General features: G+C 48.4%; 1 protein-coding gene and 1 long non-coding RNA gene across 8 annotated transcripts in view; both read left to right on the top strand.

Annotated features, from left to right (window-relative positions):
* tei (teiresias) overlaps positions 1–18,639 on the top strand; it is a 121,662-nt gene extending 103,023 nt beyond the window's left edge. For 4 of the 5 annotated variants that reach the window (XM_045756064.2, XM_069307628.1, XM_069307630.1 and 1 more), the window contains 6 exons: positions 131–293; positions 9,960–10,082; positions 10,662–10,811; positions 11,086–11,253; positions 11,671–11,855; positions 12,247–18,639. In XM_045756064.2, the coding sequence (XP_045612020.2) occupies positions 131–293; positions 9,960–10,082; positions 10,662–10,811; positions 11,086–11,253; positions 11,671–11,855; positions 12,247–12,504 (1,047 nt within the window). In that variant the 3' untranslated portion in view covers positions 12,505–18,639. The remainder of the gene's footprint in view (positions 1–130; positions 294–9,959; positions 10,083–10,661; positions 10,812–11,085; positions 11,254–11,670; positions 11,856–12,246) is intronic. The other variant, XM_069307631.1, reaches the window with a different exon arrangement.
* Positions 18,640–21,366: 2,727 nt separating this feature from the next.
* On the top strand, positions 21,367–25,720 carry LOC138353882 (uncharacterized). 3 transcript variants are annotated; one of them, XR_011223302.1, is made up of 6 exons: positions 21,367–21,428; positions 23,581–23,650; positions 24,169–24,528; positions 25,000–25,100; positions 25,231–25,331; positions 25,526–25,720. It is a non-coding gene; the product is annotated as an uncharacterized lncRNA (long non-coding RNA). The 3 variants fall into 3 exon arrangements; XR_011223303.1 differs by having other exon boundaries at positions 24,946–25,100; XR_011223304.1 differs by having other exon boundaries at positions 21,385–21,428; positions 23,571–23,650.
* The last annotated feature ends 1,113 nt before the right edge of the window (positions 25,721–26,833 follow it).

The following is a 26,833-nucleotide window of genomic DNA, read 5'->3' as shown; positions in this document are numbered from 1 at the left end:
GTATACTCCCCCAGCTGGATGAGGTTGTGAGAGTTATACAGTGGTCAAGCCCGGCCACTACAAGAGCGGGCTTGACGTGTGGACCTCCTGGTTGAGTGTGGTGTGTAACGTGTGTGTGTTTGTGGTACAGGTGTGGTCGGAGTGGGTGGCGGGGGAGGGCGTGTACTACACCGTCAGCAACATCACCCTGGCCAGGGTGACCAAGGACCACCACAACAACACCGTCGCCTGTGTCGTCGCTCACCCGGCGCTCCCAGAACCTCTCCCCGTCCCACTCAGGCTTAATATTGAGTGTAAGTCCGCCGCCACAGTGTGGGTCCTCCGCCACAGTGTGGGTCCTCTGCCACAGTGTGGGTCCTCTGCCAGAGTGTGGGTCCTTCGCCAGAGTGTATAGGTTCTATAGAGGAGTGTCTGTAGGTATATATGAAACGGCCTATAGTGGTGTTAGTAGTGGTCTTGCTGTTCATTTAACTCATTTTGAAGGAGTACACAGGAGTGACGAGACCCGGGTGTGTGTGTGTGTTCCCCGCACCCGAGTATATTATTATCCATAAACATAGAACAGAATAATTAAAGTGATATGATGTCAATAATAAGACCAGGTGCAGTTTCCTCTCATTGACCAGGTGCAGTTTCCTCTCATTGACCAGGTGCAGTTTCCTCATATTTCTGAGACTAGGCAGGCCTACTGTAGTTTTCACATACTTTTGAGGGTAGGCCTACTATAACTTTATTATATTTCTGAGAGGAGGCCTATTGCATTTTCTCTATACTTGCTGAATATTTGTGTTTGAGTTAGTCTAATATATGTATCATATATTTATTAGTACGTTATGTTATTGTATTCGTGAGTGATCTCGTCATTACTGTGTCAGATATGTTATATATGAAGCAATGTATCTACCCGAGTCGTCCGTCAACTTCCTACCTGGTCGTACCTACCCGAGTCGTCCGTCAACTTCCTACCTGGTCGTACCTACCCGAGTCGTCCGTCAACTTCCTACCTGGTCGTACCTACCCGAGTCGTCTGTCATCTTCCTACCTGGTCGTACCTACCCGAGTCGTCCGTCATCTTCCTACCTGGTCGTACCTACCCGAGTCGTCCGTCAACTTCCTACCTGGTCGTACCTACCCGAGTCGTCCGTCAACTTCCTACCTGGTCGTACTTACCCGAGTCGTCCGTCAACTTCAATACAAAGTCGCTCATGCCTATATCGTCTAAAGTGACGCCCTTTCTGGGTCGTCCACCAACAGCCCACAGGTCGTCCACCAACAGCCCACAGGTCGTCCACATCTCCCTGGGTCGTCCTCCAACACCCCCCTTCCCGGCAGTGCTCCAGGAAGCCTTCCACCTTTCCTTGGCAACATGAGATAATGAATTCCTTGCATCAGACTGAGATTAGAGGTAATCGGCTCCTGGCCTAGACGGATAAGGCGCTCCACCACCACTGCGGCGAGGGAGACAACAGAGTGGATACCCTGATTGCCCCGTACAGAACGGTACTGAGGGAGAAAGCAGGGAGAGAGGGCGAGTACGGTACTCAAGGAGAGGGGCTATCAGGATGAGTGCGGTACTTTTATGGTGGGAGCTGCTATCAGGGTGAGTTGGATACTGAGGAAAGAGGAGATTATCAGGGTGAATACGGAATTTTGCGAGCAGGAGGTTATCAGGGTGAGTATGGTACCGAGGGAGAGAGCAAGGCGAGAGGGTAAGAAAATCTAATCACATTATTGTTAATGAGATTGTAGTGAGTGAGATTTAGGCGTCGGCGGCGCCACGTTCCCGCCACACACACACACACTCTTCGCTGGCCAATCACGTCGCGCCGTTTCCTCTGGTTTTGATTTTAGGTGCAGTAGCCAATCGCAGCCAGCCGTCGCTAGCCTCCCCAGTCTGGGAGAGAAGTGTATGTCCCCCTCCGGTAATTCATCTCAACATCGTGTATATCGTATTCTTCCGTCGTTGCCTCCTGTGAGACGAGCCCGGGCACCCTGAGCCATTTGTTGTTGTTCAGTCCACACACTTAATAAGCGTTCCTGTCTGTCTCTCCGCTTTCTATAGTGTCATTCTTTCTCCAGCGAAGGATTTCAGACCGGGGGATACAGATTTTAGGATATATATATATATATAATACATATATATATATATATATATATATATATATATATATATATATATATATATATATATATATATATTTATATATATATATATATATATATATATATATATATATATATATATAATATATATATATATATATATATATATATATATATATATATATATACATATATAAATAATATAATATAACACACTATGTAATACTCTGGTGGCAACTTTTTTAAAGACTTGTCAAGCCTAGCGTGACGGGCAGCTCCACATTTACAACAGACGCTATTTTGCCTTTGTGTTGGTGTGGCATCAAGTGAAATATATACTCCCAGAAGTTTTTCCTCCTCTCACTGAAGAACTTTCTTCCCTTTTAGCCTGTACTGACCTCGTGGTTTTCTCCCTTCTTCCCCCTTCCTCATAACTTTACACTTATCAGGATTAAAGTCTAGTAGTTGTGGTCGTTGCTTGCCCCTCCTCCTCCCTGCCGTCAGTGTGTGGAGTGAGGTCGTCGCCTGACCCATCCCCCCCTAGCTACCAGCATGGTCGTGGCCAGCTCCTCAGGGTCGTAGAGCAGCCAGCCACATAACTTTCCGCCGCACTAGGCGCCCTTACCAACAATACAAGACAAATTCAGTATTACACAGACAGTTGGCTGGGGCATAAGGCGACGAACATTATAGCACCAGGAGCTTTGGTGGGAAAATATTATTAGGAGGGAGGGAGAGTATGTATGTATATATGTGTGTGTCTATGTCTATTTTTTGTGTGTGTATATATATATATATATATATATGTCGTACCTAGTAGCCAGAACGCACTTCTCAGCCTACTATGCAAGGCCCGATTTGCCTAATAAGCCAAGTTTTCATGAAGTAATATTTTTTCGACTACCTAACCTACCTAACCTAACCTAACCTAACTTTTTCGGCTACCTAACCTAACCTAACCTATAAAGATAGGTTAGGTTAGGTAGGGTTGGTTAGGTTCGGTCATATATCTACGTTAATTTTAACTCCAATAAAAAAATTGACCTCGTACATAATGAAATGGGTAGCTTTATCATTTCATAAGAAAAAAAATAGAGAAAATATATTAATTCAGGAAAACTTGGCTTATTAGGCAAATCGGGCCTTGCATAGTAGGCTGAGAAGTGCATTCTGGCTACTAGGTACGACATATATATATATATATATATATATATATATATATATATATATATATATATATATATATATATATATATATATATATATATATATATATTGGGGGGGAAAGAGGGGAATGGAGTTGAACGGGGGAAGAGAGAATACATAAGTATTTATTTATAAATGGAATTGACTTTGTGTGTGTCCGAGGTTGTAGGCCAGACCTTCACCCAGTTATTCTTCTTGGACTTTACGGAGAGAGAGAGAGAGACCCGGGTACAGCCGGGTATCCCTTCTAGTAAATAAAGACAATAGTGTAAAGATGCAAGTACATGAGAATAATAACAACAATCACTTGGACCAGAAGCAAGTATACTTCAACATATGGCTCAGTCCACACAGAGAACAAGGTGACAACAGTCAACCGTTCCTGTTCTGCTATATTAACCCATTGTTCACAAGGATACAATATTACCAGATAGCATTTTATAGTTTTGGTCATTGTTGGACATGCAAATACTGGCATGGCTGCGACTGCTTGGTTGTCGCCGGCGGTGGTGTTTACAAGCTGCGGTACACAAGGCTTGTGAGTGTTTCATTTGGAGCGAACGTTTGTAGTGGTGTTAAAGTTATAACGCGGCTCCCTGCTGGCGGCCTGCACCAGCAGCCTGTGCCGCCCGCCCGCCCCGAGGGACACACTCTAATTAACGCTTGTAAGAATCATTCTCCTTCTCTTTTCTTGTTATTTTTATACGTTCAAATTGCGTGAAGGTCCTTCGCTTCCTTCGTTTCCGGCGAAGGTTGCTCGAGTGTTGTTGGTTGACTTATCACTGGTGCGTCACTGTCGACGTCAGTGATGTCTCTTGTAGTTAAGACTTGATGTGATCACTTGGCGGTGATGGATGTTGTGTTGATGGCGTCGGATGGCCGCTTCTCTTACGGTATAGCAAACTTTTACATTGCCGGTTGTTAGGGTAATTTCCACAGCATATATTATTCAGATGTAGCGTAACTTTTGGAGGGACTGGAGATATCTAGCAAGTGCTTGGACTGGTTGATTTGTGTAGTGGGAGGTATGCCAACACGTACTCCATGTTGTGAGGCACTTTGATGGTGATGAATTTTACTTTGAAGTTGTTCTGACTCTATCATGTCTAAAGCAGTGGAAGAGTGACTAATTCACTGTCATGGAAACTTGGCAGTGGCTGTAATTTTTAATTTGTCTGCCTTTAATGTGCAGCTGTGTGAAGCTAGCTTGGTTTGTCCCAGTCCTAGTCTGGTTATTGAGGTTTCAATTTCTGTCTGTTTTTGTGGGTTTGCAGGCTCGACGGGTCTTGTATAGCTCCACAGCATGTTTAACATGATTTCCATATTGCTGTGTAATGTGATAGTTGTGTTGATGTGGAGTAGCTTGCTTTTGTCGCTTGGTTGAGTTACATTGTGGAGCATTTCACGGTGTGCTTGTACGGGAATGTTATTTCCTTTTATTTTATTTTATTTATTATATTTCCTGTTATTTCCTTACGGTAGCTCAAGAACTCAAGATAGCTTATTTCCTTCTAGTAGCGTAGATAGTAGGTTACATCTCCACTGCCACAGTGGAGATGCAAGCTGTGGTTGACTGAATGGGTTGAAGAAGTGTGTGATAACTTGGACTGCACATTTGAGCCGCTGCAGATAGGGTGCAGATAGGCCCTAATTGATAGTGTTGTTACTAGTGTTAATGTTTGGTATGGCGTACACAGTACAGCTGGGGATACCAGTAGTTGGGTTGTCTGCATGCCTGCTTGGCGCGGTAATGTGGGGGTCCACACAGCCCTGGAGACTGAAGGTTCCTTGTTAATCTGTATGCAGGATACATCCAGACAGCAGTTGTGTTTGGGTAATGTTTTTCTGGTTATTTAGACGAGAGTTGGCGGTGTTGGGGTTCTCTCCACTCCCCTTCCTCAGTGTGTATGCTGTCTTAACACTTCTCATTCCCCCCCTCGGCTCATATTAAAGCATAATCTTGCAAGTTTACAATCGGGCTATTTTCTTATGAATATAAAAAAGCAGACGTTTCCTTTGGCAACTCTTATTTCCTGCATGATTATTTGTGACAAATATCTTCCATTCAAGGAGCGGGAAGGTAATTATTGGGGAGAAGAACCTCAGTATTAATATGACGCGTGTAGTGTCTTGAGGAGTGTGGTGTTGTACCTGGTAGGTCTGTGACGCTATGTGGTACAGTGTGGTCTGTGTCACACTGCTGGTCCTCCCCCCCCCCCCAGTACAGGGTGGTGCAGTAAAAGCCGTCTGTGCCACACTGCTGGTCCCCCCCCCAGTACAGGGTGGTGCAGCAGGAGCCGTCTGTGCCACACTGCTGGTCCTCCCCCCCCCAGTACAGGGTGGTGCAGCAAGAGCCGTCTGTGCCACAATGCTGGTCCTCCCCCCCAGTACAGGGTGGTGCAGCAGGAGCCGTCTGTGCCACACTGCTGGTCCTCCCCCCCCCCAGTACAGGGTGGTGCAGCAAGAGCCGTCTGTGCCACACTGCTGGTCCTCCCCCCCCAGTACAGGGTGGTGCAGTAAGAGCCGTCTGTGCCACACTGCTGGTCCTCCCCCCCCCAGTACAGGGTGGTGCAGCAAGAGCCGTCTGTGCCACACTGCTGGTCCTCCCCCCCCCCCCAGTACAGGGTGGTGCAGCAAGAGCCGTCTGTGCCACACTGCTGGTCCTCCCCCCCCCCAGTACAGGGTGGTGCAGCAGGAGCCGTCTGTGCCACACTGCTGGTCCTCCTCCCCCCCAGTACAGGGTGGTGCAGTAAGAGCCGTCTGTGCCACACTGCTGGTCCTCCCCCCCCAGTACAGGGTGGTGCAGCAGGAGCCGTCTGTGCCACACTGCTGGTCCTCCCCCCCCCCAGTACAGGGTGGTGCAGCAAGAGCCGTCTGTGCCACACTGCTGGTCCTCCCCCCCCCCAGTACAGGGTGGTGCAGCAAGAGCCGTCTGTGCCACACTGCTGGTCCTCCCCCCCAGTACAGGGTGGTGCAGCAAGAGCCGTCTGTGCCACACTGCTGGTCCTCCCCCCCCCAGTACAGGGTGGTGCAGTAAGAGCCGTCTGTGCCACACTGCTGGTCCTCCCCCCCAGTACAGGGTGGTGCAGCAAGAGCCGTCTGTGCCACACTGCTGGTCCTCCCCCCCCCCAGTACAGGGTGGTGCAGTAAGAGCCGTCTGTGCCACACTGCTGGTCCTCCCCCCCCAGTACAGGGTGGTGCAGCAGGAGCCGTCTGTGCCACACTGCTGGTCCTCCCCCCCCCCAATACAGGGTGGTGCAGCAAGAGCCGTCTGTGCCACACTGCTGGTCCTCCCCCCCCCAGTACAGGGTGGTGCAGCAAGAGCCGTCTGTGCCACACTGCTGGTCCTCCCCCCCCCAGTACAGGGTGGTGCAGCAGGAGCCGTCTGTGCCACACTGCTGGTCCTCCCCCCCCCCCCAGTACAGGGTGGTGCAGCAAGAGCCGTCTGTGCCACACTGCTGGTCCTCCCCCCCCCAGTACAGGGTGGTGCAGCAAGAGCCGTCTGTGCCACACTGCTGGTCCTCCCCCCCCCCAGTACAGGGTGGTGCAGCAGGAGCCGTCTGTGCCACACTGCTGGTCCTCCCCCCCCCAGTACAGGGTGGTGCAGCAAGAGCCGTCTGTGCCACACTGCTGGTCCTCCCCCCCCCCCAGTACAGGGTGGTGCAGCAGGAGCCGTCTGTGCCACACTGCTGGTCCTCCCCCCCCCCAGTACAGGGTGGTGCAGCAAGAGCCGTCTGTGCCACACTGCTGGTCCTCCCCCCCCCAGTACAGGGTGGTGCAGCAGGAGCCGTCTGTGCCACACTGCTGGTCCTCCCCCCCCCCAGTACAGGGTGGTGCAGCAGGAGCCGTCTGTGCCACACTGCTGGTCCTCCCCCCCCCCCAGTACAGGGTGGTGCAGCAGGAGCCGTCTGTGCCACACTGCTGGTCCTCCCCCCCCCCCCCAGTACAGGGTGGTGCAGCAGGAGCCGTCTGTGCCACACTGCTGGTCCTCCCCCCCCAGTACAGGGTGGTGCAGCAAGAGCCGTCTGTGCCACACTGCTGGTCCCCCCCCCCAGTACAGGGTGGTGCAGCAAGAGCCGTCTGTGCCACACTGCTGGTCCCCCCCCAGTACAGGGTGGTGCAGCAAGAGCCGTCTGTGCCACACTGCTCCCCCCCCAGTACAGGGTGGTGCAGCAAGAGCCGTCTGTGCCACACTGCTGGTCCCCCCCCCCCTAGTACAGGGTGGTGCAGCAAGAGCCGTCTGTGCCACACTGCTGGTCCTCCCCCCCCAGTACAGGGTGGTGCAGCAGGAGCCGTCTGTGCCACACTGCTGGTCCTCCCCCCCCCCAGTACAGGGTGGTGCAGCAGGAGCCGTCTGTGCCACACTGCTGGTCCTCCCCCCCCCCCAGTACAGGGTGGTGCAGCAGGAGCCGTCTGTGCCACACTGCTGGTCCTCCCCCCCCCCCCCAGTACAGGGTGGTGCAGCAGGAGCCGTCTGTGCCACACTGCTGGTCCTCCCCCCCCAGTACAGGGTGGTGCAGCAAGAGCCGTCTGTGCCACACTGCTGGTCCCCCCCCCCAGTACAGGGTGGTGCAGCAAGAGCCGTCTGTGCCACACTGCTGGTCCCCCCCCAGTACAGGGTGGTGCAGCAAGAGCCGTCTGTGCCACACTGCTCCCCCCCCAGTACAGGGTGGTGCAGCAAGAGCCGTCTGTGCCACACTGCTGGTCCCCCCCCCCTAGTACAGGGTGGTGCAGCAAGAGCCGTCTGTGCCACACTGGTGCCTCGCGTGTTGCCAGAGGCGGCCATCCACTCCACTTGTCGCCTCAGATACTCCCCAATATTTCAGTGCTCGTGTCCTCTATTTTGTAAACATCTGTTATCTATTGTTCAATATCTGTCCATTATTATTTTTCTTCATGTCACACTAAAAGAGTCGTGTTATTGGGTAATAATTGTGCACCCTAGATATTTCTGAAGGGTTGAGCATCGGCCTCAAATAATGCGTTTCGCATTATTGAATGTTTATTGCAATGGCTCGTTTTTCTGTTTGAATTTCATACTGTATATTGAGCTCCGACTTTTTTTTTTTTTAACATGAAAGAATTTTTGTTTTACCTTTCCGGTACTCGTTTCTCTCTCTTAATTGCTTCCACATATCCTCGTTATCTTGGTCCTCGCTTTTTCCTTGTTTCTTTGTTCATTCTCCTTTGAATCTTTTATGTCGTTATCATGTCCTTCCATGTTTAAGATACATGATGAGGAATGAGGCGAGGCTTTACCATACACCTCGTTATGTTGCCTCACCGGTGTGAGGCTTCAGTATACACCGCAATACACAGGGTTGTAGAATACACCGGGAGTCTTGGAGCCTTAGGCCAACCCCTGGATACCTTAAGGTGAAGCTTACATACTCTTTATTCCCAGCATCCTGCAAGCTCTGCACAACCTCAGACCTTTCTCCCCCCCCCCCCCCTCTCTCTCTCTCTCCCCCCCCCCCTCTCTCTCTCTCTCTCTTTCTCTCTTTCTTTCTCTTTCTCTCTTTCTCTCTCTCTCTCTCTCTCTCTTTCTCTCCCTCTCTCTCCCTCTCTCTCCCTCTCTCTCTCTCTCTCTCTCTCTCTCTCTCTCTCTCTCTCTCTCTCTCTCTCTCTCTCTCTCTCTCTCTCTCTCTCTCTCTCTCTCTCTCTCTCTCTCTCTCTCAATCCTAACGTTGTACAAAATTAAGCGTCTCGATAAATTCTGTGCACCTGCGTTAGAGCAACAGATATTAAACCCAAAATGTTGAATTTATAAAAGCGACGTAAATTGTTGTGTGAGACGAGGGCGAGGAGGATGGCGGCCACAACCTGTATCTCTATTGTCTTAGCGTCCTCTAAGGGAGGTAGGGTCACCCTTAGCTTACTCTAGGGAAGGTAGGGTCACCCTTACCTTACTCTAGGGAAGGTAGGGTCACCCTTAGCTTACTCTAGGGAAGGTAGGGTCACCCTTAGCTTACTCCAAGGAAGGTAAGGGTGACCTGTACACGTGGTCGTAATGGATATCATTTTCTGGCTCTGGAAGGCTAATCATGGTCTATGGTAGTGGTGGGAGGGCCATAATAATTGCGGAAGGTGCAGTGGATGGCTTATATGAATGGTGGAATGTGGTAATGGTGCTTCTGTTGTTACGGCAGGTTTTATATTCACCTACTGGGAACAAAAAGTTCCTAAGTAGCACGGGCTATGGTGAGCCCGTGTACCTGGCACAGGAGCGGGACTGTAGGTTATAAAAAGTGTCTTGTGGGATAGAAGGTTGGGAGTTTGGTATGAATTAAGATATAAGGAATGGATCTGTAATGATAAGTGATAAACCTTGTAATTGGTATTGTCGTCAGTATTATTTGGTATGAAGCCCTACCCTTACCTTCCCTAGAGTAAGCTAAGGGTGAAGGAAGGAAGATGGAATAGATGAAGGAATAGATGAAGACAGATCTATTTTCCTGCCTACTATGACTTTATCCAAATAATATTAGATATATTTTGAGTTTAATATGTATTTTTACTCATGCACATATATAATGATAAGTGTAGTTATTTCTCTCTCATTGATTGTGTGACCTTGTGATCCTGTGTGACCTCTGACCCTGTGTGACCTCTGACCCTCTGACCCTGTGTGACCTTGCTGGTGTGTTCAGATTCTCCAGACTTCCGGTTGCGACGGTGGCCAGCGTGGGGGTCTCCTGTGAGAGAAGGAACCACCGTCTCCCTCCTCTGTCACGTCGACGCCAACCCCCCCTCCAGTCCCACCTGGGTCAAAGGTCAGTCTTCACACTCTTGACTCGCAGTCTTTGATAAATATGTAGTGTAATATCTGAATAATCTATGTACAAAATATGACCTCTGTCCGAGGTTAATGGAGAGGTAGTGTGATGATGTATTACACGCTGAACTGGAGCTGTATGATACAAGATGTGATGTTTGGCTGTATTTCACCCGTAGTGTATAAGGCTATACATGCTGTATGGTTCACCCTGTTATGATCCCCTTGACCTACAGTGACTCTCTAAAACTGTAATGACCCCGTGACCTGTAGTGACTGCCTAATACCTATGTTGACCTGCAATACCTGTAATGACCCCTTGTCCAAGACCTGAGTGACCCACCTTGACCTACAAAGGCTCCTTGACATGTAGTGACCTTATAATGATGCGTGACCCCTCCCCCCCCATACACCTATATTGATCCCATGATGATGTACTCGCCCCCCCCCTGTAGTGACATGATAATGATACGTGACCCTTATGACCTGTAGTTACCCCCCCCATGACCTGTAGTGACCACCTAGACCTACAATGATTACTGTACTGGTGCGTGACCTCCCCATGACCTCTTGACAGAGACGGAGGGCGGGTCGACGGAGGTGGCGTCGTCCGGGGAGTGGCTGAACGTGACGAGGGCGGGCAGTGGTGACCGAGGCTGGTACAAGTGCTCCACCTCCCACACCTTCGGTCACTTCTCCTCTCACTCGGTCTTTATCAATGTCCTCGGTGAGTGCCACTACTCTCTTTTGGTTCATGTTCTTAGTGCCACTACTATTTGTTCATGTCATTCAGTGCCTGTAACTATTCATGCGATGAGTGCCAGAATGCTCACCAGTCATCGTGTACTCAGAGTACACTCACCATGCACTCAGTAAGTTCAATTACACTCGCCATGCACTCAGCGAGTGTCAATACATCATGCACTCACGAGTGCCAACACACTCATCACCATGCACTGAGGGAATGTAGACTAATGATAGCCATGGTGCGAGTATTGCAGCTGGAGGTGCCGCAGCTGCCCCACTCATTAACAGCTGGTATCCGCCAGGTGAGGGCCCGGGGTCGGGGTCGTCCCCACACACCCCACAACTGCTGAGGAAGACCACGGCGGCTGACGGCCTCCCCTCACACTGCTTCGCCCACAACACCACCCTCCTCCCCCACGCAGGTCAGCACCACTACTAATGTCTTCCTTTATCTCTGTGTGTGTAATTACCTAAGTCTAGTTACAGGATGAGAGCTGCGCTCATCTCCCTGTAACTACACTTCTTAACTGTTAACACCCCGTCTTCCCAGCATTCTTGACCAGACCACACACTAGAAGTTGAAGGGACGACGACGTTTCGGTCCGTCCTGGACCATTCTCAAGTCGTTGAATCGACTTGAGAATGGTCCAGGACGGACGGAAACGTCGTCGTCCCTTCAACTTCTAGTGTGTGGTCTGGTCAACATACTTCAGCCACGTTATTGTGACTCATCGCCTGCATCACATCATTCATATAATATATATATACTGTATATGTGCGTGTGTGTTAATTGTATAACAAAAGCAAGATTAAGGAGGTTGTGTTGGTGGATATTACAGGCGGGGTGGTGGTGGTGGAGGCGGTGAATACGACGGTGCTGTCTATGGGCGGACGGACGACAGCGTTGGCGGCTGTCGTGTGCAGTCGTCCGCCGCCCTCCTCCGTCACCTGGCTCCCGCCGGGCCGCCAGCCGCCCCTCGACGCGGGCGCCACCACAGACAGGTTCCGGGCACACAACCTCACGGTCAGACTCCTACACTTGCTGTAATATAGTTCACTTGTCTCCATCATAATGGTGTATGTGGCTAAGTTGCCGAGTGTTGTTGTTTATTCACTTGTTACTCAGCATTTCTCAGCTGCCACGTTTGGTTCGATAATTACAAGTGCATGGGGGGGGGGTGTGACATAGGTAATGTTGTGTCGTGTATTGACCTCATTTACACTACAATTGTCAACAATAACGTGTTAGTGACAATAAATCTTTCTGAGGCCTTCAGCTAACGTAACACTGCTTAACAGCAGAGTGAACCCCCCTTTCTGGGGGGGTGGAATGGAGATGGTAGGAGGGAAGTTGGGAGGGATTGATGTACAAAACAAAATTTTAAGAGTACTAATGTGTTATTTTGTGCCCACAGGCGGGGGAGATCCCCGGGTGCGTGTACACAGTGGTGACCATCGTCGGTGTCCGGCCCAGTGACGCTGGCAGCTGGGTGGTGGTGGCCGCCAGTGAGAGGGACGCCGACGCCGCTCTCATCCGTCTCAATGTCACCGCTGCCGCCCACTCCTTCGCCGCCAGCATAGCCTTCGCCCAACATGTCGACGCTGTTACCAACCTCCACACGCTACTCCTGGCAGCTTTTATTATCTTCCGTTCCTCTACTCTCCAGCCTTGAACCGCGTTACATGTGACGTCATGTGTCAATTTCGGAACCTAGTAGGCTGTGAATGCCAATCGAGGAATCCACGAGATTGTGTGGAGCAACTTTGATGCCCACAAGACTTTAGGTGCCAACTCCGGCGTCCACATGACTGTGGGGGCCAATTAAGGTATCTGTTACTGTGGGTGCCAACTTCTTGACCAAATCGTGGGAGGCGGCTACCTTATACACCGGCTGGTGTGTTCCAGTGACGCGACCTCCGTTATACACAGCCATTCGCTGCGTTACTCTATGTCCGTAGGTCTTATTTGTCCAAAAACTGTGATAGTGTTATGACTGAGGGTAACGAGAGGACACAGTGATGTGAGGCGGCCCCGTTACCAGTTACAGATATCAGAAAACACTGTCACAGGGCACTGGTCACTCTATCAGGAAGGATGGTGTAACGTAACACGAAGACTAATGGGAGACGACCGTTACAAAGATTGTGATGCACAAGGACTATGAAGCAAGACGACCTTTACGAGGACTGATGGGAGACGACTGTTACAAGTACAGGGGCGAAGCACAGGCCGTGATGTTCAACATGTGGCAGAGATGTTTATATTATCTTTAGCTAGCTAATTTGTCATATCATATTTATAATGAGCAATGACATGAGGTGTGGCCAGGAGCAGGTGTGGCCATTGGCAAGTGTGGTTAAGTGATAGTGTGTTAAGTGCAAGTATGGTTAAGTTCCCATTGTATATTTCAGTTGACATGTTGAGATTTGACCAATATGGTTGGAAGTCAGCGTAGATATGACAAAGTATACATACTCACCTATGTATGTGCAGTGTGACCAAGTATAGAGATGATGGTATTAGCCGGCCATGTGTGGCCATTGACGATGGTAGAGAAGGCTTAACTTACCTGGATGGTAGTTCAGTAATTCCTAGAACGAATTTATTTGAGGATGGTCAGTATATTTTTAATAATGCTCAAGCCAGTTTCCAGAGTATTATATCTCCACTTGGCTGTTGTGATCCTAATTGGTTCAACACGACCCGGCCTAGCGAGGCAGATATGCCATATTCAGTCAATGGTAGCGACTCATGACCCAAGAATTGTTCGACTCTTCTATATATACTCTGCACTCCCTGTACGGAGAGAAGCTTATGGTGGCCTAATCCGTACATGTGTGGTCAGATGTGCGCGTGTCTGTGAATGCTGCCAGTGTGGTATGGACTTACTGTGGGAGTTTTTGGATTACTGAAAGTAGGCCCGTGTGGTTCATTGTGGATGTGGATTAACAATTGTGGGTGTAGACTAGTGTAGGTATGGTCCATTGTAGATCTGGACCAACAAGGGTGTACATCACTGTAGGCGAGGCCAAGTGTTCAAGTGGCCCAGTTTTAAGTATTGACCAATTTGGACGTGGAAATTTAAGGATGTGTACTCGCTTACTTGTGCTTGAGATGGTCGAGCTTCGGCTCTCTGGCTCTGCCGCTCAACAGTCAATCAACTGTGTACAGGTTCCTGGGCCTATTGGGCTTTATCGTATCTATATTTGAAATCGCATGTGGAGTTTGCCTCCACCACATCACTTCCTAGTGCATTCCATTTAACTATGGCACTGAAAAAATCTTTCTAGTGCCTCTGTGCCTCATTTGGGTAATAGGTTTCCACTTATGTCCCTGTGTTTATGCTCGGTATTAAGTTTCCACCTATGTTCCCTTGTTCATGTTCCACCCTTTGTCTTTATTTACCGTCAATTCCTCTGAGAATTCTGTAGGTTATCTTGATGATTTCGGGGCTTTAGTGTCCCCGCGGCCCGGTCCTCGACCAGGCCTCCACCTCCAGATAGCAGCCCATGACAGCTGACTAACTCACAGGTACCTATTTACTGATAGGTAACAGGGGTATCAGGGTGAAAGAAACTCTGCTCATTGTTTCTTACCGGCGTCTAGGATCGAACCCGGGACCACAGGATCACGCGTCCAGTGTTCTGTCCACTCAACCACCGGGGACACCGGGTACGGGTAGGTGGTAATCATGTTTTCCCTAACTCTTCTGTCTTCCAGTGACATTAGGTTTAATTCCAGTAGCCTTTCTTTACAACTCATACCTCTCGGCTCTGGGATTAGTCTGGTGGCATACCTCTGAACTTTCTCAAACTTTGTCTTGTGGTTGACTAAGTATGAACTCCACACTGGAGCTGCATACTCCAGTATTAGTTTGACATGTGAGGTGTGCAATAAAGATGTTAATAATAATAATAATGGTCTGAATAATTCCTTACACAAGTTTCTAAAGGCAGTTCTTGAGTTAGGCATCAAAGCATATACTGCTAATGATATTTTTATATGGGTTTCAGGGGGCCAGGTTCAGTGTGATATCAACCCCTCAGACTTTTCTACCTGATTCTTGAAGGATTTCATCTCCGAATTGGTACCTTGTGTCAAGCCTTGTGCTCCCTGAACCTACTTCCATTACACTTATTTGGAGGTAAATGCTAGTAGCCATTCGTTGGACCATTCCTTCAGTTTGTCCAGGTCATATTGTCTCTTGCTGTCTTTTCCTGTCTTAATTCTCATGATTTAAGCATAGTTGGTAAGTTCTGAGAGGAATCTGTCTATATCCTTTGAAAGATCATTTACATCAGAAATAAGATAGGTCCAAGTACATAACCCAATGGGACTCTGCTACTGACATCTCACCATTCTCAGGTCTCCCCTTCACAGCAAGTTGCTTTTCTGTTGCTTAAATTCATCTACCAGAGCACCTTATCTATTACTATTGCCCTCTTCTCCAACTTGTACAGCAGCCTGTTATGTGGGTACTGATTAAAAGGCTTTCTGACAGTACAAGAAAATGCAGTCTATCTACCCTTCTTGCCTAATTTTTGTTGCGAGGTAATGAAATTCTGTTAAAGCTGTGAGACGATTTACCATCCCAGAACCTGTGTTGGTGGTGTATTACAAAGTCTCTTCTCTCCAGATGTGCTACAAGCTTTTTTCTCACGATCCTATCATCTTGCATGGTATACAAATTAGGAACACTGGCCTGTAGTTCAGTGCCTCCTGGCTTTCACTCCTTTTGTATTTTGGGACTACGTTACACGTCTTCCAACCTTGTGGTAAGTTTCCTGTTTCCAATAACCTTTTATACAATATAGAATCTCGCCATGGGTATTAAAAGATGGTGCAAAAGCACTATGCATGCCACACTGCCAGGTCTAACAGACTTTGTCATGTCCGCTCCAGCTGATGCCTCTTGACTTAATTCCCTTAATTTCAAATTCTACAAAGGTTGCTTGGCTTACCACCACCTCTCAGTTCGGGAACTTTTCCTTGTTTTTTTCTGAAGACTTCCTGGAATCTATTGTTGAGTTCTTCACACACCTTGTCTTGGTGTGTACCAATCACACACCTTGTCTTGGTGTGTACCAATCACACACCTTGTCTTGGTGTGTACCAATCACACACCTTGTCTTGGTGTGTACCAATCACACACCTTGTCTTGGTGTGTACCAATCCTTCCAGTTTCTCAATTTCATCATCTGTAGTTTCACTGTTTTTTGTTCTGATGAGGCTGTGGAGCAGTTTTGGTTGAGTCTTGGCTTTTCTTGCTTTGTCTTGTTCATGCTGTCTCACATCGAGGTACCCATTCTTGGCTCTCTTGTATCTCCCTCTGCTCTCTGGTGTTATGTTATTTCTTAATGCCCTTGTACTTAATTGCCTTGCTTCCTTATGTGCCCAATTGAACGAAAGATATCTCTTTTGCTTTTAACTGTTCTCCTCTTGAGTCTGGATAAACTTGTCTGCTGCCCCCTGACGCTTCTGGGTGATGTATTCCTTCACATAGTGTATAGTCTTTTCTCAGTTCTGTTTGCTATGGTATACCTATTACAAAATTTATCATCATAATTTCCCCTTCAGTATGGCAGCGCTTTCTCTCTGGTCTTTCTTAGATAGGTTAATCCTACTTCCACAACACACTCAAATGTCAGTACACTGTGCCGCTCATTCCCATGGGGTTAGTTTGACTTCCCTTATGGCCGACTCCTTCAGAGTGAACATCAGAGTGAACATCTGGTCAAGCCTAGCTGGTTAATCATTGCCTCGCATTCTTGTGGGTCTATGACATGTGGACTCGGGAAGTTCCTCATTGCAGTGTCCAATAGTCTAGCTCTTCATGTATCTGTACGTCCACATGATTCTCCGTTCTCCCAGTCTTTTTTTCCGTGGTTGAAGTCTTCCATGATCAATACAGTAGTTTCAATTCCTTCCTGCAGGTAACCGAAGCTGCTGCTGCTTCTCTATTATATTAATGGTTGCCATGTTATTTCTATCATTCTCCTGTCTGGATCTTGTCATTTAATGAAGCATTTTATATATATTATACACACACACACACATATATATTTTATATTTTATTTATATATATATACACAAGAGTTCTTACATTTTTGTACAGCCACTAATACGCATAGCGTTTCTGGCAAGTCCTTAATCCTAATTTTCACACACGCACATCTCCAGGAAGTAGCCCATAGCAGCTGTCTAACTCCAGGTACCTATTTACTGCTAGGTGAACAGGGGGCATCAGGGTGAAAGAAACTCTGCCCGTTTATTTCCGCCTCCGCCGGAGATTGAGCCCCGGACCCTTAGGACTACGAACCCTGAGCCTTGTCCACTCAGCCATTGGGCCCCAGTTACTAGTACAGAGTTATATATTACTATTATCATTGGTCTTCCCATTGTCAGTGCCTGTTATGTAGTCACTGAACCCTTTACAATCTGGGATATTCATCTCTTCCAAAGTCTAGTCCTTCCTTATCAACAGGGCCATCATCATTCTTCCTTCTCTCTTTCCTTACTATATAGTAGTTCTGCAGAAACATTGCATTTATTATGATGCCTGACAATTTAATTTCTGTTAAGTTTTAGTACATCTGGGTTCTATTCTTGTGGCCTTTTCTCAAGTTCACCTAGTTTATTTGCAATCCCATCTATGTTTGAATACATTGTTTTGAAGATCGCTTTCTTCTGTCCATTATCGTATCATCTCTCTACTAGTGTAAATAGTTCTGTGGGTGGCCTATTTGTTTGGGTCTGTTGTCCCATGGTTACCAGGGGGGTTTCAAGAGTTGTGGGGATGGGAATCTTGCATCTTGCCTAGGCTTACTTAGGGAAGGAGGTCAAGGGTTGGGGAGGCAGGGAATAATCGGTGGTTTAGGGCGAGAGGGTTAATGGTGCAGGGGGGGGGGGGGGCATTTGATAGGATGGGTGGGGAGGGTTCGTGGGGCATTGGATGGGGTGGGTGGGGTTGCTATGGAGTAGAAGGTCGGGTGTTGCACCTCTCTAGAATTATTAGGTTGAAAAGACTGGTTCCCCAGTTTTCTTCTCTCTCCATGTTCCTCTACTGCCTTTATTCTCTCGTCCCTTGGCATGTCCCGCTGAAAGAATTCCTTTTGTAACCCATTAAATTTTGCTCTTCCTTGCTAGAAACTACTTTTGTGGGCTCGTTTGTGAATCTCTCTACTTCTTGTACCAGCCTAGCCTGAAAACCTTAATACTTTGTTCGGCGATGTAGGCGTGTCCAAGTGTACTGAATAGACCAGTATGGGTGTGAATAAGTGCACATGTGGACTTGGATGAGTGTGGCTGTGCACAAACATTGCCAAGATGAGGCTGTCATATCCACTTTACATATAATACAGACCAGAATTAAACCATGTAACAAACACAGCACAGAGCTATGCCCAAGTACATAAAGAGAGCTTAAAACAAAAACTTTTCAAACAAGATATGGACTCAAGATATGGATATGGACAAGATAACAAGGGCCATAAAGAACAGTCATAACCAATTGTTACACCTGGGGAGAAGCAGGCCTCGACTCACACCTAGATCATATTTAATGATGTAAGCCACACCTGGCTCGAAGCCTAGTCATGAGCCACACCTCAAGTGGACCAGAGGTGAAGCAGGAGCCAACCAGGGTCAGATGTAAGCCACGAGTCACACCATTACCAGAGGCGAACCATGAACCACACCTCCCAGCCAGCCTCTAGTGTTAGTTTTCCCTCATGCTTGTGCGAGGTGGCCGCCACTGCCGTTTGTCATGTTATTGTAATAAATTGTAATAAATGTTTGCGTCTCTTAAGCCTATCTTTAATTTATCCTCTGGTATTATGACCAAGTGTGCATGTGAAGGTCGAGTTTCAGCTCTCTGATTCCGGTTCTCCGCCTTCGATCGACCTATACAGATCCAGAGCCTACTGATCACCTATACTACAATTGAAGTGTAAGTCCAGTGTGAAATTGAGACAGTACTATACAACAGTGTGGAGGCGACAGACAGGTGAAATAATTGTTGTGTATCTCTACAAGTAATACGATGTACTGGAAATGTGTACCCCCCCCCCCCCACCCATCCCTCACTGGGCGTGTCGGTGATCCCTCCACCTCCCCCCCCCCTCCCCCTGGCGGGTGTATCGTGATCCCTCCCTCACTGATCGAGGAAAGTACATGAAGTATTTAGTGCGATGCAATTCGAGCAGAGGACGCGTCTATAGTCGAATCGTGTGAAATGAGTCGTTTTTGCTCCAGCCCATCCTAAATAAAAGCCAAATACTCGATCGTTAATCCAGCCGTCAGTTAATGAAAGTTCAGACACGAATCACTTAAATTTCTTTGCTCTTTTTTCCAATGTTCGAAGCACACATCTGTAAGTTTACTACAAATACAAACAATTGCCAACAGAACCTAAACAACTAACCTAATTTAGGCCTATCCACCATATTCTAATATATATATATATAGCTAATCTATTAGAAAATACGGATCTTGGATACACAATATGTTAAAATTGATGACTGCGTGTTTGGAGCCGGCGGCTCACACAGCCTAGTGTGGGAACATGTTTTATTCACAAACGCGGAAGGTGGCGGCTGGTTTAACACATTCTATCCTGATTTTCTTATTTGTTACTAAAAGGTCAGACATTAGGCTACTATGTATATCGTTATTTCATAACTGTTGAAACAAAAATGACAACCATGAAATATAATACGAAAATTAGTATATAATGGCCTTGCTCACAGAAATGTTGCCAAATCACATCTATTTGGTTACCTTGAGATGGTTTCCGGGCTTAGCGTCCCCGCGGCCCGGTCCTCGACCAGGCCGTCTCGTTGGTAATACAAGTTGTCTGCAATATATTGCATTTATGAATATTTCTGCTAAACATAGTAGGGGATGTCACAGTCCCCTTGGCGCAGTGGTAAAACACTCGCCCGGCCCTTTGTGAGCTATTTACAACCTATCATCGGGATACCATAGTACTTATGTCACATAATGCTCATAGTTCCTATGATGATAATGTTCACAGTTTCCCTGTGGTAGATTTACAGTTATTAGCTATCACCAGGCACCAACCTTTCCTCACTTACCACAGTATGTCCCATAGTACCCGACCCATTGTCGTAGTTAAGTTTTGAGAAATCTTGATAGTTCTCAGTAAATTATAGTAATTATTCTATGAATTATTATTTAAATATTTCAATTGGCGCCAAATTATAATATATACAATAAAAGATGATCTATCCAAATTACAGAAAATGCATCGTACATTATGTATTATAGAAAACGTATAGAGTAGGGTACACTACACTACCGCCCACAGGCTGGGTATGGGGACAAATACCGTTCACAAGATGGGTATGGGATCCCCAACCCCCCACGGGATGGGAATAGGGACCATAGCACTCACAGAAAGGGCATTGGGTTCAATACTACCAGCACTTGTACTCTGTACCACCACGTGCTCCCTGTGCTTCCATCAATACCCTGTATGTACTCTTTACCCCCCCCCCCCCCCACACACACACGTACTCTGTGCCAGCACAGTCGGGTTCGTTCTCGACGCACAATGGTTTTGGGCGGGCAGGACAGAAATGGTTTGGCACATTTCCTTTCACTTAATGCTTCTACTCATCTTGCAGTTAGTAGGTACCCAGGAGTTAGTCAGCTTTACCAGGGGCCTCGTAGCCTGGTGGATAGCGCGCAGGACTCGTAATTCTGTGGCGCGGGTTCGATTCCCGCACGAGGCAGAAACAGATGGGCAAAGTTTCTTTCACCCTAAATGCCCCTGTTACCTAGCAGTAAAATAGGTACCTGGGAGTTAGTCAGCTGTCACAGGCTGCTTCCTGGGGGTGGAGGGCCTGGTCGAGGACCGGGCCGCGGGGACACTAAAGCCCCGAAATCATCTCAAGATAACCTCAAGAATCTCAAGAAGCTGTTTGTGGGGTTGCATCAGCCAGTAACTCGACCTTGTGGGACTGAGCACAGTGCTCCAAATTTAGCTAAATCATATGCTCGTAAGGAGGGAACTGATTACTACTTCACTGCCGATTTTATTGCAAATGTTGCTCTGTTGTACCTGTTGTTCTGTTGCAACATTTACAATAGAGTGTTGTATTTGGTTTGTGAAATATGTGAAGACTTGTACTGAATTTTGTAACTAGCTCATCAAGATTGTAACTTGCTTAGCTAAATGAATTGTGGGGTTGAGTCCTTGAGCCCATTATGTGCCTCTGTAACTCTTTCCACTACCGCTCCCAAGATGGGTATGGGGTGCATAATAAATTAACTAAACTAAACTGAAATAGATTTTGAAGTCAACAACTTCAAACATTCAAGCTGGGGATGATTATTGGTTCATTAGAGACTCGTTCGTGTTTGGGGAAGTGAAGGAGTGGTTGTTGGCCATTGTTAATTGACACTTCAGACGCGCAAAATGTTAACCAATGGGGTGAGGTTTAGGGTGACTGCCAACCAATCAGCGGCCGGGTTTGGTTGGCTGCTGGTTATAACAGAGACGACGAGACAAAACTCACTTCAGTGTGGTTTTACCTCACTTTTGGTATACAGTTCCAGCTTCGTCTCTTGAAGGTGAGCTGTATGTGACTGGTCCCCCCCCCTCCCCCCTTGTTGCGTGTTCCCCCCCCTCCCCCCTTGTTGCGTGTTCCCCCCCCCTGCCCCCTTGTTGCGTGTTCCCCCCCCCCCTGCCCCCTTGTTGCGTGTTCCCCCCCCCCCCTGCCCCCTTGTTGCGTGTTCCCCCCCCCTGCCCCCTTGTTGCGTGTTCCCCCCCCCCCTGCCCCCTTGTTGCGTGTTCCCCCCCCCCCTGCCCCCTTGTTGCGTGTTCCCCCCCCCCCTGCCCCCTTGTTGCGTGTTCCCCCCCCTGCCCCCTTGTTGCGTGTTCCCCCCCCCTGCCCCCTTGTTGCGTGTTCCCCCCCCCCTGCCCCCTTGTTGCGTGTTCCCCCCCCCCCTGCCCCCTTGTTGCGTGTTCCCCCCCCCCTGCTCCCTTGTTGCGTGTTCCCCCCCCTCCCTGCTCCCTTGTTGCGTGTTCCCCCCCCCCTCCTTGCTCCCTTGTTGCGTGTTCCCCCCCCCCTCCTTGCTCCCTTGTTGCGTGTTCCCCCCCTGCTCCCTTGTTGCGTGTTCCCCCCCCCCCTCCTTGCTCCCTTGTTGCGTGTTCCCCCCCCCCCTCTCTGCTCCCTTGTTGCGTGTTCCCCCCCCCCTCCCTGCTCCCTTGTTGCGTGTTCCCCCCCCCCTCCCTGCTCCCTTGTTGCGTGTTCCCCCCCCCCCCTCCCTGCTCCCTTGTTGCGTGTCCCCCCCCCTCCCTGCTCCCTTGTTGCGTGTCCCCCCCCCCTCCCTGCTCCCTTGTTGCGTGTCCCCCCCCCCTCCCTGCTCCCTTGTTGCGTGTTCCCCCCCCCCTCCCTGCTCCCTTGTTGCGTGTTCCCCCCCCCCTCCCTGCTCCCTTGTTGCGTGTTCCCCCCCCCCTCCCTGCTCCCTTGTTGCGTGTTCCCCCCCCCCTCCCTGCTCCCTTGTTGCGTGTTCCCCCCCCCCTCCCTGCTCCCTTGTTGCGTGTTCCCCCCCCCCTCCCTGCTCCCTTGTTGCGTGTTCCCCCCCCCCTCCCTGCTCCCTTGTTGCGTGTTCCCCCCCCCCTCCCTGCTCCCTTGTTGCGTGTTCCCCCCCCCCTCCCTGCTCCCTTGTTGCGTGTTCCCCCCCCCCCTCCCTGCTCCCTTGTTGCGTGTTCCCCCCCCCCCTCCCTGCTCCCTTGTTGCGTGTTCCCCCCCCCCTCCCTGCTCCCTTGTTGCGTGTTCCCCCCCCCCTCCCTGCTCCCTTGTTGCGTGTTCCCCCCCCCCCCCTCCCTGCTCCCTTGTTGCGTGTTCCCCCCCCCCTCCCTGCTCCCTTGTTGCGTGTTCCCCCCCCCCCTCCCTGCTCCCTTGTTGCGTGTTCCCCCCCCCCCCTCCCTGCTCCCTTGTTGCGTGTTCCCCCCCCCCTCCCTGCTCCCTTGTTGCGTGTTCCCCCCCCCCCCTCCCTGCTCCCTTGTTGCGTGTTCCCCCCCCCCCCTCCCTGCTCCCTTGTTGCGTGTTCCCCCCCCCCCTCCCTGCTCCCTTGTTGCGTGTTCCCCCCCCCCCTCCCTGCTCCCTTGTTGCGTGTTCCCCCCCCCCTCCCTGCTCCCTTGTTGCGTGTTCCCCCCCCCCTCCCTGCTCCCTTGTTGCGTGTTCCCCCCCCCCTCCCTGCTCCCTTGTTGCGTGTTCCCCCCCCCCTCCCTGCTCCCTTGTTGCGTGTTCCCCCCCCCTCCCTGCTCCCTTGTTGCGTGTTCCCCCCCCCCCTGCTCCCATGTTGTCTCTCTCCCCCCCCCCCTTCCCCCTGCTCCCTTGTTGTCTCTCTCCCCCCCCCCCTTCCCCCTGCTCCCTTGTAAAAATATATAAATTCCAAGCTATATCAAGTTGTTAACGACTACTTTAATTCAGCAACCTAGAGATGTAATTCTAGCAATGGGTAAAGTAAATTTCTAAGCCATGAACTAGGTTCTGTTAATCTTCAGGATGTCTATCCATGGTATTTAGTTTTTTATAACCATAGACGCTAATTATGTAACTTCCTGTCGTGTATATATTGTAAAAATTGCCTTATAGTAGCATTTCAGTTGATTATATAATTCATGACTTCAGTGTAGAATGTAAATAGTTTTAATGTAAGAAGTTACGGGAATACTTGGTCCTAACCATTGGCCCTAAACGATAGTTAACTACAGGTTCGTAGTGTTACAGTTGTCAGCGCCTCGGAGGTCTACACAAGGCGGTCACAAGCCGGACAAACGACCCGTAAGTAAAATTCAGATGTTTCTCTTGGACACTTCCCAACAGTGGATTGCTTTAGCAGTTAAAGAAGTTGTAGTTTACTAATATACAATACAGCCATACACGTTTACTGTATTCGTTACTTAGGCCAATCTTGACACTTATTGTTAAATGCAGAAAGTTGATTACTTTTTTACTTTAACAGCTTAAGTAAATTACTTAGCAGTCACTTGCTATAAAGGAGTAGCATTAATCGGTCTTCTAGTGTTTTCTTGGCTACCCCCCCCCCTCAAAAAAAACTGCCTGATTCTAAAGTATTCTACAAACATTTAGATTATCTATAACCTTAGCTTAGAGGATTAACCAATGGTTTGAGTATCCTGGATAGTAGTAACTTGACAAAACTAATTTAACTTTGTTGTGTAATTGTTACAAAGATAGAAATTGTCAATACAATTTTTACCTTGGCTTGCCTTATTAACCATATTCTTGCAGGAGGTTAAGTGTAAATGCACTAGTCTTAAATTGGTATTACTTTTCAGAATCCAGAATGCTTCTGCTTAATACTGGTGTGGGAGTGTAGTCTCAGGACTATAATGCCCCAGACGGCTCCCTGGTGGTGGTGGTGGTCGTCGTCTCCTGAGTAAAACCAGTTGTCTGCACCAGTATTCGTCTCGCCTCTCCCTTCCCAGAAGTCCTCCTTCAGGGAAAGTCTCTACAGTTCTCATAAGACTAAAGTTACAAACTAGTCTAGTTCTATATTACGTCCAAGCGGCACTCTTGTCCTTCCAACACCTTCCTGCACCTGAAGTGCCCCAGCTCCCATTCGCCCCTCGCCCCCAGCTTGTCTCCCGGCCTTAAAGGCCACAGGGAACTCGACACTCCATCCTGTGGAATACCTGGTAAGTAAAATATTCTGGTTTTGATTTGGTTAGTCTCTAAATCTCATAGATCAAGAGTAATGTGCTTAAAATACCAAAGATGCAGGTTTGAAGCCTCAACATGGCTCTTGTTGTTCCCCTTTGAGTAAATTTCGATTAAATTTTAAACCGTTTCAGATGCATGAAACAACGGCTAGTAAGAACTGTGCGTAAATACTAATATTCTGTATTTACGATCTTCTGATTTAGGGATTCTATTCCTCTATTTTCTTGGCATCAGGGCTTAGCTGAAAGAAGAGTTCTCCAAAACTCTTCACCTTGAAATTACGAAAATGAATTTTGGAGAACTCCTCTTTCAGCTAAGCCCTGATGCTAAGAAAGAGGGATAGAAGCCCTAAATCAGAAGATAGTAAATACAGAATATGCGGTCATATTCAGTGAGACATGTTTGAGAACCTGCTGCCAGTGTACACCAAATACTAATACCTACAGCTGGGATGGCTTGACTAATGGGATAAAGCCAATTCTTACTGCTAGTCTTGGCAGAGAGTTGCAGCTAATAAATAACGCCAAGATAAGGAACACTTCAGTCAGTAAGTTTACTTGTTAGTGTTTAACATGGTTACAAATAAGTGAAATGTGCATTAAACATTTAATATGGTCATCCTGCTGGACTAATTTACTTAACGACCAAGAATTTTTCTAACACGACGTAATTTTTAGGTGTGATCCAGTTCAGGTGGAGAAGCGACTATGAGGGCGGGGCGAGGGCCTGGAGGTGGTCACCCGGGTACACTGTCTGCACCAACTGGTCTCACTGGAGGGTCTGTATGGCTTGTTTGACTTTATTAATGGATTATTATAGCTCAAATTGTCATAACATACCGGGTGTTTGGTAGATTTCTTAAGTGCGTTACTCATAAGGGGTTCAACGGGTGTAAAGAGGTCCGTGAAATATAATAACTTAATGTCTAGAATCTTTTAAGGCATATAATAATTCTGTTACTCCCGTCCCCAGGCTCGGGTGACAACAGGGAAGGCCAAGAGGACCGTCTCGGGGCACTGAAGAACATGTATAACGAAGGCATAAAGTGGCAGGACATTGCCAGCAAGTCGGTCTGTGGGACCAACCTTTGATATGCATTTTTGCCAGAAAATGGCCTAGTTTGCTGAAAGGTTATATTGTAAAATATTAAAATTAATTATAGCACAATTTTCTTGAATACTTTACCTAGGTCTTTTGACGCTTTGTTTATGCAACTTGCCACCAAATACCTTAAGTGAAGTTAGGGTAATTTTTAGTTTTAGGAAAAAATTAATAAATACTTAACGAGTTAAAGAAATTATTAATGGCTTGACTTGTCCCAAGACATTAGAACTAGTGTACATATGGTGGTTCACATGTACAAATTACCCCCTCCCACAACAGACGGGAGTGTAGGCGGGTTACTTGTAAAACCTGGTTGTGGCACTATTTTGGGCCAAGTTCTCGGTGACCTCGCTAGTTATCTACGATGAAGGACTTTTGTCCTGTTGGGTTTGTCAGTGAGATAGTATCTGGGAGAAACTTAGTTTTACACGAGATAAATGTTAAAGTAACGAAAGTATATCCCTCTGAAGTTTCTATGAAATTTATTAAAATGTGGAAAAAGTGATGCACGCATGATGTGTTGAGCTTGTTCCATCAGTTTTAATTGTGAAGTGATACTTGCATTGATGGATATCTTTATTTGTTGAATTTCTACTTTAAAAATAGCGAAGATGAGAGAGTCGGCCACGACAACCTGAGTAACGTCAACCTCGTGAACTGCAGAAGACTGTAACCTTCCTCGTGTGTGTGGCCGCCCGCTGACGAGCAGTGAGCCTTGTTGGGACGCCCTGGTGGAGTAAGAGTACGGACACTTGGGCTGCCGCATGTTGGGACGCCCTGGTGGAGTAAGAGTACGGACACTTGGGCTGCCCCATGTTGGGACGCCCTGGTGGAGTAAGAGTACGGACACTTGGGCTGCCGCATGTTGGGACGCCCTGGTGGAGTAAGAGTACGGACACTTGGGCTGCCGCATGTTGGGACGCCCTGGTGGAGTAAGAGTACGGACACTTGGGCTGCCGCATGTTGGGACGCCCTGGTGGAGTAAGAGTACGGACACTTGGGCTGCCGCCTGAACAGGGAGAGACTGGAGAACACTCCCGCTGGTCTCCTGCGTTGGTCCATTATGGCTCACTCCATTAATCCAAACAACCTGTGTTCCATTAAAGAGCTCTTGTTCTACTAGTCTATCTTGGGCTAAAAGTTTTGCATGACGTGGCTTCCTATAGGAGCTAGAAA

This window comes from Procambarus clarkii, chromosome 60 (genome assembly GCF_040958095.1).
Source record: "Procambarus clarkii isolate CNS0578487 chromosome 60, FALCON_Pclarkii_2.0, whole genome shotgun sequence".
Taxonomy (NCBI): domain Eukaryota; kingdom Metazoa; phylum Arthropoda; class Malacostraca; order Decapoda; family Cambaridae; genus Procambarus; species Procambarus clarkii.
This window is presented reverse-complemented; position numbering and strand designations above follow the sequence as displayed.